Raw genomic sequence first — 13,097 nt, forward strand, 5'->3', positions numbered from 1 at the left:
GTAACAAAATTGCCTTTTCATTTTTTTTCTTTTAGATCCCCACATCAAAGTAACTGGGAAGATCGAAAATATATCGGCATCCAAAGATAAAATTATGTCAGTTCTGGATACAAAGGTGAGTTAAGGAAATGTCACATTATACATTTTTTTATGGAGCTCTTGTAAAGAGGGTCAGATCCATAACTTGTCACCCAAAACTAGAAATAATTAACTACATTGTTTGGTAAAGACTCTACTGTGTATGATACTTTTTAATACTATTGATGGAATGTTCTTTTAAACAATAGTTAACATACGGATGAACATTTTCTAAAGATCTAAACCAAACATCCACACATTTTGACAAATTTCAGTCCAGTCACTTTTCCGTCCTGCCATAATACCGTTTTGTTTTTTTAACTCAGTAATTTTTCTATCTTCAGAAAGGATAAAGCTGTGATAGTAACAAGGGAAATAGTTGTACTTTGTTATTGGCATGATAATCGTTGTTGTTATTCTCTCATGAAGTTTGATGACAATCAGTATTGTACACAAGGTACACACGTTTTATCATTGCCTCATTTTTATGCTAGACCTTTAAAGGCAGTGGACACTATTGGTAATTACTCTAAATAATTATAAGCATAAAACCTTTCTTGGTGACGCGTAATGGGGAGAGGTTGACGGTATAAAACATTGTTAGAAACGGCTCCCTCTGAAGTGCCATAGTTTTCGAGAAAGAAGTAATTTTCCGCGAATTTTATTTCGAGACCTCAAGTTTAGAACTTGCGGTCTCCAAATCAACCATCTAAACGCACACAACTTGGTGTGACAAGGGTGTTTTTTTCTTTCATTATTATCTCGCAAGTTTGATGACCGATTGAGCTCAAATTTTCACAGGTTCATTATTTTATGCATATGTTGAGATACACCAACTGTTGAGGTTAGTCTTTGACAATTACCAATAGTGTCCACAGCCTTTAAAAAATAGCCAACATTGATAAAGAACTTACATGTGAAATAAGCAAAGGTTAGTTTTTCCAATAAGTTTTGGGTCTGACCCTACTCCGGGTTTGTATTCTCCTCTCCACAGAGTAACAGAGTCACCCTGAAAATGGACGTCTCCTACACAGAGCACTCTCACGTCATCGGGAAGGGAGGCAACATCATTAAGAAGGTTATGAAGGATACAAGATGTCATATTCACTTCCCGGACTCTAACAGAGGCTCTCAGCAAGAGAAGAGTAACCAAGTCTCAATCGCTGGGCAGATTGGAGGAGTGGAACAGGCCAGGGCTAAAGTCAGGGTAAGCGAACATTTAGGCAAATGTAACAATTGGGGGTAAAATATTTTGAGAATCATTTCACTTTGAAGTAATGTGGTGTAGGTGAAAAATTTGAACCTGAGAAGTGTTACTGTAGCCATGTATGCTTCGTTTTTGAAAAGGGAAAGGGCATAAGGGCATTTTTCTTCTTGGTAAAGTAAAGGGCACTAGACACTGCCCTAGAATTCCAAAGGTCATGGGTTTGTTTCACAGAACTCTGGAAAGTGCTGAGGATACAGTGCTAAAACACATCGGTTTAAGAGTAAAACCAAAATTGATATTCTTTATCCTCGATACAATCTTAACATCTTCCAGGTTAGTTTTTATTGTATACATCAATACATTTGTACTGGATTAAGACAGTCAAATGGTTTCAAAAACCAATGGCATACTTTCCCTTTACAGAAGACAGACACTAAAGCCCCTTTCACACGAGAGCAATTTAGCAAGGGTCCCTTGCTAAATTGTAGCATGGTTGTAAGATTTTACAAAATGCACCTCGTGTGAAAGGACAATAATTTTTTGAGTGTCCAGAGTCCCTTGTTAAATCTTGTCCAACATTGCTACATTTTGTCGGAGGTCCGGACCTACGTCAAAATCTTATACTAGCGGAAGTTTTGACCAAGGAAGTGGGCTACATCATCGTGTGATAGGAATCCTTGTTTATTGAATGACGTCCTAGGTGAAAATGCCCATACAGTGCATGCTACTGTGGTGCTATCTATCAGGATTACCAATTCGTCATATCACTCTCATGTCGCACAAGGGTTGTTAGTTTTTTAACTTTGCAGTGTGAAAGCTCACAAAATCAGTCACACATGGTGATAATAAATAAACAATCAACTCTCGTAAATTTTGTAGCAAGGGACCCTGGCTACATTTTGTCCGTGTGAAAAGGGCTTAAAGTTTTGTAGAGGACAGTATACAAGGTGTGTCAGCCAGTGAGGACTCACTTATCTCAGTTTATACAAAACTACAAAGTGTATTTGTATAACACTGACGCCATACAAGTTGTCTCCTGGTCCTGCTCCTCGCAATGATTCTAACAATAGCTCATGATTTAATCCCAAAACCACAAAGGTACCTTTGTAAAAACCACAACCAAAGACAGTTCTTGTTGAGCCGGACAATTAGGTCATTCTTACACCCACCAAAGGGAATTATTATTTTGATGTTTGTTTACATTGTTACCTAGTAACCAACCCACCCTTTGATGTGCATTAATGGGTTTGATGGGGGATTAACAATTTTTTTAGTACTGTTTCATTTTAATTGTTAATTGGAATAATAATTGAAATCTTACTCAACTGTAGCGGATTTCATGAAGAGTTTGGAGTAGTCTTATCTCGAGTTAGGACGAGACCCAAAGGTTTTTAATATCTTCTTGAACTAGTCCTAACTCTTTGTGAAATCGACCCCTGGTCACTTATTCTGACTTGACCCTATGCATTGATAAAGTTGTAAGGGATAAAAGGAGCTAAAGTATATATGTTTGATTTGTTGACATTAAGTGCCAATTTTTACATTTTCTTTTTCATTTTGGGTTTTTTATGTTAATATGTTAAATGATGACTGTAATTCATTTTCCAATAAGGTTTTAAACAAATACAAAGTAAAAAACAATCCTTTAAAAAACAACCTGTTCTTGTTACTGGTTGTAATGTGATCCAAATTTCCAGAGATGGATTCATCTTGTCTCTAGGCTTGTGATTGTTCAGGCTTTTCTCAAAACATCCTTTAGTCTTCAAATATTAATCAAGGAAGTAAAAGAAAGAAGTAGTCCATATTGAGTATAAACCTGTAGATGTGTATTTCTAGTGATGCACAGAGTGTGTATAAACCTAATGAATTGCAACATTTGGAAGAATCCGGGTTAAGGAATAAGGGGGAACTACCCTAAAAAAAAAATCAGAAAGTTTTATCCGACTCATCCCAGTTTCTGATATTCAGGGCCCAATTTTATAAAGCTGTTAAGCAGAAAATACTGCTTTTGAAAACGTCTTTGCTAAGCTAAAATTTATTAGGGCACCAGCCACAACACTGCAAACTTTATGTCATTTTTCCATGGTAAACTGTTTCAGCTAAGCACCAATTTTTTGTGCTTAGCAAGTTTTGTTGTGCTTGAGGAAAATAGATCCACTTCTAAACAATATATCCTCATTTCCTTCTGATGTAGGAGCTACTTCCATTGGTCCTTGTCTTTGAGCTCCCCATCAGTAATAATCCAACACCAGACATCAACTCACCGACAATCCAACAAATCGTCCAGGTGTACAACATCGGCGTCAACATGAAGCAAAGAGCAAGGGGGTACTCCACAACGGTGACCGTTAGGGGGTCCAGCAGTAACGCTGCGGGCATCAAGGAGGGGACGTTACGATTGATGGAGCATCTCATTGGAAACTTAGGGGTGAGTCAAAGAAGAATTCTGCAAACTTGTGATGATTGTTTGTTAAAACATTTAGACTGTTAAAGGCAGTGGACACTATAAGTAATGAATCAAAATAATTATTAGCATAAAACCTTACTTGGTAATGAGTAATAGAGCGGGAGTGACGTAGTCTTCGAGAAGTAAGTAATTTTCCAAGAATTTCATTTCGAGACCTCAGATTTAGAACTTGATGTCTGGAAATCAAGCATCTGAAAGCACACAACTTTGTGTGACAAGGGTGTTTTTTTTCTTTCATAGTTATCTTGCAACTTCGACGACCAATTGAGTTCAAATTTTTACAGGTTGGTTATTTTATGCATATGTTGAGATACACCAAGTGAGAAGGCTGGTCTTTGACAATTACAAATGGTGTCCAGTGTATTTAAGTTCAAAGTCAACTTCCTTTGTTCACACAAGCAGACAGCCAGAGAGTCTGACTATCATGCCCAAATGGTTGCAGAGGGTGCCATCTCTCCCCCCCCCCCCAATGTTCTCATACTGGTTATACCCCAATCCCCCCCCCCCCCAAAAAAAAAAAAAAAAAAAAGAACCGTCCAAAGAATTCCTTAGAAACCAATCACACAATAGAGGGGGTACCACCTTGTCCCGTATCAACCACCAAATGAGTCGATTGGTTCTATTGGAACTACAGAAAAAACTCTTTCCAGATTTAAAACATAAATTTTGTGAATAATTCAAAGATTTATTTCAAAACAGAGAAAGTTAACCTTAGTCTTCATTTTAACAAAGCCAACCAATGCTCAGCCTTTGTAAGAGTCAGTAAGTCCTACGTTTACTTATGAGGTATCCATGGTATCATTACCAGAAAGTAATAATAATATTCAAACAATAATAAGTTATTTTTTCATATTAGGTAACTCTTCCAGTCAGCACCCAGATTGAAATAGCACCACAGCATCATCAGTTCATGAGCGGACGAGGGGGTCTGAACGTCAAACAGATCATGCAGGGTACCAACGCCACCATTCACTTTCCAGATCCTAACAGCGCTCAACGGAAAAGTACAGTCTTCATCTCTGGACCTGTCGACTCGGTCATCATCGCGAGACATCTTCTTATGGTCAGTCAAAACAATAATACCTAGTTCTTATACAGTGTAATTTACAATAACCGTATCAAACATTATTTCCACTGGTAATTGGGCTAATAACATTCCTTTAATATTTCTCAGCTCCCTTTAGAGTACACACCCACAGGCTGCCGTAGTGCTGCAGTAACTTTTTTCATACACAATATCAACCTCTACCCTCGCAGGTACCCATTTATACCCCTGGGTGAAGAGAAGCAATTATAGTGCGCATCTTGCTCACGAACACATGTGTCATGATTGGGATTCGAACCCACACTCCAATGACTTAACCACCACAAATTTAATCTTATGCTCTTATAACCATTTCCAGAAATAACTATGATTTGAATGTTTCTGTCTGCAGGGATGTCTGCCTCTTGTTCTGATGTTTGACATCAGAGATGAGGTGGAAGTTGAAGCCACAAAGTTAGCTCAGTTAATGGAACAACTTGATGTATTTATCAGCATTAAACCAAAGCCAAGACAACCTAGCAAGGTAAGAAATCAAGCAGTTTGAGATGGTGTGATACTCGCTAACAGCGTTCTTCCTCACCAGTGGTTCCTTGGCCAAATTCAGGGATGTGTTTTCTCCGTTTTCAAAAACCTGTTTTTAGTCATCTTTAACGATCAACAAAAAAATTATATTTGATAAATATAAAAATTAAAACCCCAAACAACCATGGTATTTTCACAGGTTTAGTTTGACTGTATTTATCTACATTTATAAACATTAAGAACAATCGACCGGTTCAAAAAACCAAAGGTCCCTTAACATGATTGTATGTTATTCCCCTCAGTCCGTCATAGTGAAAAGTATTGAACGTAACGCAGCCAACATGTACCGAGCGAGGCAGGCCTTGCTAGGACAGGAGTGTGAAAGCTGCGCTGCTAACTGCAACAGCACAACACGAGGACTGAACGGTACGTCATTACCCCTGACTGGAATCAATATAACAAATCTTGGTAAGTTCCTTTAGAAGTCTTGGTAAGTTCCTTCAGAAGTCTTGGTAAGTTCCTTTAAGTCGTGGAGCCAGGTAAAGGTTATCCAACATCGGCTCAGAAGTTAAGTCTGTCCCGGACCAATATAGCTCTTCAGGCCGGTGTTTGTATCTGATTTCATTTAATTGCCAATAAATGTCTGAGAATATTTGTATTCCTCATGGACAAGATGACAGTCTCTTGTCAGTAGGGACTACCCATTTTTACTCCTGTATAAAGGGAAGCAATTATCATAGAGTGCCTTAGCTTTAGAAGTGTGCCATTCTGCTCTACCAGCCATTGCTCCTCTTGGATGATACCCATGCCTACATCTTCACAGACTGTGAACGACAAACGCTAATTCTGCCCCAGGAGTAGGTGGCAACCTGTTCCTGTTGGCGGTTGATTTCGATCCATAGCTCAAATCAAATCAGTTAATGCATATAGTCCTCACCTTGAAGTGGCCATTCCTAGCCTTGTGATGTCAGGTGATTTCTCATAAAAATTAATAAAAAATGAAACTCAACTCAATTAATATATTATGGTCCTTCGTTTTTTTCGTGCAGGTCTTCTGAACTCTAATGTCCTAAATGTGAAAGCAGGTCTTCTTTCCGTGAACGGTGTTAACGGCTTGTCCAGAGTAAGCCCACTCCAGAGTCCTAGGAACTCAATCAGTGGTCAAGGGAGTCTGGCCTGGCCTGCTGCTGTATCCCAACAAAATAGTAAGTTCATGATGCTGTAGAAAGATTTATAACAGCAGCTTCACTTTGTTTTGGAAAAATATTAGACATTCAAACTCGTAATTAGTTGAGGTTTGCGGTGAAAGAAAATCAGTATGCTCTGATCATCTTCAGGAGACAATCACAAACCTCACCTAAGTATAGACCCACCATGCAAAGTTTCCAATGCTACAAAGTAATTTTTGTCATATTTATGTTTACTGTTTTCATTTTGAATTTCTTTAACAGGTTTCCCCACTACGGTAACCCCAGTTCTCATCTCCCAGCAAACCCTAAACCCCCTTCTCATTTCCCAAAACACCCAACAACAGTCCATTCCAAACCCCCACACAACAACGAGCCAAACCCTTTCAAACCCCACCCAACATAACCCCGCCCTAAACCCCAATCCCAGCCTCCACCTCGCCAGAACGACCACGCCCACATCGCCCCCGCCCTTGGTCAACCAAGCACCTGTCTCGACTATAGCCCAGAGTATCGGACTTCATCACCCCCCTCAATCAGCAGCTGATCCCGTGAGAGCCTATGTAGTATCAACCCCCGTGTCTGCGGTGACAAACACGGTGGCGAACACCGAGCATCACATAGTGCCACACAGAGTCATACTACAGTCAGGTCTCAGAGTCAACAACCACCCTGAACCCCGCAGTTTACTTGCGTCAACCAAACTGGGTACAGACCAGCAACAACACCTCACGTACCTCCCTCAGAGCAGACTGCCACACCCTGATATGCATAGGGCGGCACACCCCACCCCAGAGCAGGCAAGGATCGCCCATCCCTCACCTCGGCAAGTAACACACCCGACCTCCCCTCCGCCTGGCTTGACTCAAGGAGACCCTAAGCTTTTGTCGACAGAGTTAGCGAGACTAGAGATGGCTCACAGGGCAGCTAGATTAATTAGTTCATGTGGAGGGGCTGAATTAACAGAGCACATCACTCAAGCTTCTAAGCTGGACAGGCAGATCTCAAGCCCCGCCAAAGAAAAGGGTAAAATACATTTCTGAATCTTTTACATAATTTAATGCGTAAGTTGCTCAATCAATCTATTCGTACACACAGCTTATTATTTCAAAGGCTGAACAACAGGTGTTAACATCATTCTTATACTGATTTGTTTCTATAGTGATGAGTGGTAACCATAGCAACACAAGTAGCAGCACCAGCCCCGCCCAGAGTCCTTGCAACAGTCCCATCAACCTGGTCACCATAACAACGGCCTCACCCATCACCTCTCTGCAAGGTGTCAATAACAACAACAACAAGATGGGGACGCCATCTAATTTGGTGGATCTCGACTACCTACAGAATAACATTTCTCCGAATAACAGCAGCGGGAACCTGTCTGGAGTGTTGATTGGATCCAGAGGCAGGGGAACAATGAACCTATTGTCTGATAGTAAATTAGGATTCGCACCAGGAGGGGGTTCAGCTTTACAGTGAGTTGTTGTTACCCTGGATACCTAATTATCCCTTGAGAGAATGTTCATTTCTGTATAGTCATCACAAAACGCCCATACATTGCTTATATTGTTCATTCATTTAATAAACAAAGATTCAGTAAACATTTAAACTTGAAACTGCAAAATTTGTTTTGGTTGTTACAAATTAGGATGCTATGTTAACAAAGGAAATATTGACAGATTTCGTATCCAGACATAAATTTTACTCTATATCCTTATTACTTTGACTTTTATCTGAAAGGAAGTGGGTCAAATTTTGTGGCTGTTTGCGACAACAACCAGCTTCTGGTTGCTATGGTCTCTACAGATTTATGGTCTCTGAAATCAATAATTTTAAAAGGTGTTTTAAGGATCTTTATACCCACAAATTTTAATGCGCATTCCAGAGAACATAAGATATGTCTCTAGATGCTTTTGTTCACTCTAAGATAGCACTTCATAAAATAGTAAATGGCCTGACGTTTTGACCCTTGCAGAGTCTTCCTCGACGCTAAATGGCAACACAAACAAACATGAACAGGTAACTAAGAAAATATTGCAATAGTAGGTTTCAACATCCTATATTGTCTCTCATCAGCACAAACAGTCGACGGTCGTCCGAATCAGGAGGTGACTCTGATAGTTCAGATAAGCGAGCTCCCGGATGCGAGAGACGAGACTGGGAACGGGAACGAGAATGGGGAGGAGACCGAGAGCAAGAGCGACAAGAAGAGATGGACAGGCTCACCTTGCAGTCGACATCAACGTCTTACTCTGTCGACTATAACCACAAGAAATTACTTGCGAGTAAAGGTGCGTTATGATGTCTGATATTAAAAATCCCAAGCTGATGCAATCATCAGTCCTTTTATATACACTTTGCTCTTGTTGAGCCTGCTTGAAACTTCTCATTGAAATTCTTATAATAATAACAAAAATAATAACCTTACTTACACAGTGCTTTTTACAATCGCGATACAAAGCGCTAACGAAATACAATAGCAACCAAACAAAAGATAAACTACATGTTTTACAGACAACACAATGCAATTAACAATGATTCAATCTAGAGTAACTTAGGACTTTTGGCTTGTGCGGGAACTCTTTTAAATAATTTCTTATGATGTTTTGCTCTCCCCTTTAGCTATGAAGAGGAAGCCCATTGTTAGTGAAGTGAGGCGACCGACAGATACCTGGAGTGGCCTGGGATTCTCCAAATCTATGCCAGAGTCGGCTATTAGAGAGCAGCGCAAACCAAATGGGTTCTCTTTGTTTCAGAGAGAGACACTTCCAACTACTTATGAGGTATGGCAAGGGAGTTCCTCAAGGATTAGTCCTTGGTCCTGTAATATAAAGAAACAAGTGGAAACTTTTGACTATGCTTTTATTACTTTTTCTTCTCACAAGTTAATTTGTTCATAAATTAAAGAAGTTTGTTTGTTCTGTTTTTTCTGCTAAAGGCACTCCACTACAAGCCTTGGTTCAATAGGATTGTGCCTCCACAATATTATGAATTTTTTTACATTATTTACGGTTCAAGATGGAAATAATTGTAATATTAAAGTGAAAGGCAAACAAATCTGAAATGTTACATAACTTGTTTTCAGAATTCCTTGAAGGAAGAGACGGAGATGGACGGAACTGAAAGTAGCTGGCCACCTGATCAGTCGAGTCCTTCAGACGATTCGATGAACTCACCGCAGCATGAACTGCAGACATCAGCAGCACCCGGAGAATATCCAGCCAATAGGAAAAAGAAAGGTAGGTCGATGAAATCCCATACTTAAGGTATACCTTTAAGGTAGTTTAAAATACAGCGAGTAAAATAAATTTTAAAACAGCAGGCTGCTAAAGCCAGTGGACACTTTTGATAAACAGTATTGTCCATGCCACACCTCGTGTATCACAACTTATATATAAAATAACAAACCTGTGAAAATTTAGGCTTAATCGGTCATCGGAGTTGGGAGAAAATAACGGGAAAACCCACCCTTGTTTCCGCACGTTTCACTGTATCATGACATGTGTTTACTATAAATCCGTAATTCTCATTGTCGAGAATTGATAACTGTTTAAATGTTTTCTCAAAAAGTAAAGCATTTCATGGAATAATATTTCAAGAGAAGTCTTTCACCATTACCTTCTGTAAACCCTGTAAGTTATTTGTAAATCTGTGAACTGTTATTTTTTTTTCTGTTCCGAAAGTGTATAATGGCTTTAATGTGAATAATGTTCAAGGTACATCAAACCAAAGTAGAAGAACATTTTATAATGTTTTCTTCACATTTTCTTCTGTATTTTTGTTTTCTTCTATATTTCTGTAATCATTATGAAAATACATATTTCTTATTAAGGAACTTTGTTTTTGATCATCTCAACAGTCATTGCTTTCTGCTTCCAGAGCTTCTTCCATTTTTTTTGGCCACAGATCTTTTCTTACGCCGCACCGTTTCTTTGGAATAGTCTTCCTGTGCATATTCCCCAAGCTAATTCTTTACAATGTTTTAAGTCCCTGTTGAAAACTCATTTGTTTAAAGCTGCTTTTTTTTTTTTAATTTGCTTATTTGTATCTTGTATCTTTCTTTCATTGTTTATTTTATTTTTCTCTTTATGCGCTTAGAGGCTTTTTGCATTAGGCGCTTTACAAATGTCTTATTATTATTGTTATTATTATTTTATATTTATAGGCACTTTTTGGGCCATTCCAATTTGCTGTTTTTGAACTGATGTAATGGTTTAGCTCATGTCCTCTCTCTTTTGAGTGTTTCTGGTTGACTTCTTATCAGCTTTTGGCGTATTGATTCTGTTATTCAATCTTGTTTAATTTTGTCTTTTGTTGCATTGCCATGGTAGTATCTTTATATATATTTTTTTTTTGTGTGTGATATGCATTTGTATTTTATGTATTTATATGTTTATATATTTGTAAATGTTCTTATCTGTAATAGTCGTCTTAATTCGGCCTCTGGCTGTAATGATGTTTTTATCAATAAACCAGTTCAATTTCAATGTTTTATTTTCAGTCACCTACACCAACCTTAGCTGTAGTAACTACATCGATGGGTCTTCCTTACCGCGACAAACCAAAGGCTTATGGCCAAGCGAGGACAGTACGTCTCAGACAGCAACCACTAAACCTGATCTGGGGGAACTGTTTTTCAAACTTGGTCTGGGGAAATACGCTGACGTCTTTCAACAACAAGAGGTAAATAAATATTCTTGCTAACCATCTTCAAAATGGAAACGCTATCAAATGTAATTAATAGCATAATACTTCTTGTCCCAATTTCATAAAGCTGTTAAGCAGAAAGTTCTGCCTTGCAATTTTGTTAGCTAAGCAAGAAATGACTGGGGTATTAGGCACAGCAATGGTACTGTATGGTGTTCTGACTGATAATCATAGAGTTATATATAAGAACTAGAGGGCGCACTGGCCTATATACGCGACCTGTCATGCACGCATGCAGCCATTTTGTAAGTTGACAAAACAGGCATTTCACTGCGTGTGTTGGTGCATCCATTTTGTAAGTTGACAAAACAGCATCGCATCAGCGTTCAACAAACACAAATTTCAAGGTGTACTGCATATTCAATGTGCGTACAGAATGGCGCGCGTGTCTCCTGGCAGTCCTGTCGCGTTTGTATATAACTCTATGCTAGAAACCAACTTTTGCTTAACAGAGGTTTTTAATTTCTTTCTCTATTTATTATGTCATTCAATATCTTATCTTTTTCACTACTGCTACTAGTTTGTACAATTGCTTTATCTCCCCTGAACTTTTATTAATTATGAATTCTGCTTTCAGTGCAATATTGTTTTATATTGTCTGAACTATTATTTATTATTAACTTTGCATACATTGTTTTATCTCATCTGAATCTTTATTAACTATGAACTCTGCTTTCCTTGCAATATTGTTTTATATTGTCTGAACTATTATTTATTATTAACTTTGCATACGTTGTTTTATCTCACCTGAACTTTTTTAAAATAACTTTTCTGATCTATTACTTTAAATTGTGAGCTCTGCATACATTGTATTTTTTAATATTGTCTGAACTGTTATTTATTGTAAAATCTGCATACATTGCCATTGCTTTAACTTGTCTCAATAATTATTATATAATATAAACTCTGCATACATTGCAGAAGTTTTTTCTTGTCTGAACTACCATTTATTATGAGCTCTGCGTACATTGTAATTGTTTTATTTCATCTGAATTAAATATTTACAGGGATGAGATTGTTCAGACTTTTGGCTGAATTCAGACTTTTTATTTCGGCCTGGTGAAGAAAATCAGACAATATTTTGTCCACAATTATATAAATATAAATCCTGCTCATTGGTCTACCCCAGGGGTTACCAAACGGTAGAAATTGCATCATTTCAACATACCTTTTGATTTGTATCCAAGTTTCAGACTTTTTCATAAGTAATGACTCACCCCTGTATTTATTATGAAGTCTGCATACATTGTAGTTTTTTTATCTTGTCTGAGCTATGATTATTAATTATTAGCTATGCCTACATCAATTAATTTATCTTGTCTGAACTATAACTAACTATGATCTGTGCATACATTGCAGTTGTTTTATCTTGTCTGAACTTTGTACACTATACATTTGTTTACAGTTTGGTGAGGTGTTATATTTTTATTTAGTGTAGGCCTATTGCAGCTGTTTTGAATTGTTGTTAAATATAATTTGGGACAAAGAATGAATTGTTTATATAAGCAATTCAATTCGGTGTGGTGGTCTTATGGGGGACAAATTGTTGTGCATACATGCCATATACTTAAATTTGTCGACTGTTGTAACTTAAAATTTAATATTTGATCTTTTTAGATTGACCTCTCAACTTTCCTGACCTTGACTGACAATGATCTGAAAGAGCTCGGCATAACAACCTTCGGTGCAAGAAGGAGGATGCGATTGGCCATTTCAGGTGAGTGGTTCCCCAATGCTTTATGATTGGTCTTGTAAGTTAAATAATGACATCTAAGAGGAACTGGAAACTTTTGTTAATTACTCAAAATAAATGTTAGCATAAAAACTTACTTTGTATAACAAGCTATAGAGAGCTATTGATAGTATACAACATTGTGAGAAACG

At 38.0% G+C, this 13,097-nt stretch overlaps 1 protein-coding gene across 5 annotated transcripts in view; it reads left to right on the plus strand.

Annotated features, from left to right (window-relative positions):
* The window catches only part of LOC139953274 (protein bicaudal C homolog 1-like), a 58,391-nt gene that overhangs the window by 38,039 nt on the left and 7,255 nt on the right, over window positions 1-13,097 (plus strand). For 4 of the 5 annotated variants that reach the window (XM_071952749.1, XM_071952752.1, XM_071952753.1 and 1 more), the window contains 14 exons: window positions 36-115; window positions 1,073-1,285; window positions 3,480-3,713; window positions 4,609-4,815; window positions 5,189-5,320; window positions 5,622-5,787; window positions 6,369-6,524; window positions 6,771-7,532; window positions 7,669-7,981; window positions 8,583-8,797; window positions 9,129-9,289; window positions 9,592-9,745; window positions 11,008-11,189; window positions 12,831-12,930. In XM_071952749.1, coding sequence (XP_071808850.1) covers window positions 36-115; window positions 1,073-1,285; window positions 3,480-3,713; window positions 4,609-4,815; window positions 5,189-5,320; window positions 5,622-5,787; window positions 6,369-6,524; window positions 6,771-7,532; window positions 7,669-7,981; window positions 8,583-8,797; window positions 9,129-9,289; window positions 9,592-9,745; window positions 11,008-11,189; window positions 12,831-12,930 — 3,075 coding nt within the window. The remainder of the gene's footprint in view (window positions 1-35; window positions 116-1,072; window positions 1,286-3,479; window positions 3,714-4,608; window positions 4,816-5,188; window positions 5,321-5,621; window positions 5,788-6,368; window positions 6,525-6,770; window positions 7,533-7,668; window positions 7,982-8,582; window positions 8,798-9,128; window positions 9,290-9,591; window positions 9,746-11,007; window positions 11,190-12,830; window positions 12,931-13,097) is intronic. The other variant, XM_071952750.1, reaches the window with a different exon arrangement.

Source organism: Asterias amurensis, chromosome 21, assembly GCF_032118995.1.
Source record: "Asterias amurensis chromosome 21, ASM3211899v1".
In the NCBI taxonomy this organism is placed as follows: domain Eukaryota; kingdom Metazoa; phylum Echinodermata; class Asteroidea; order Forcipulatida; family Asteriidae; genus Asterias; species Asterias amurensis.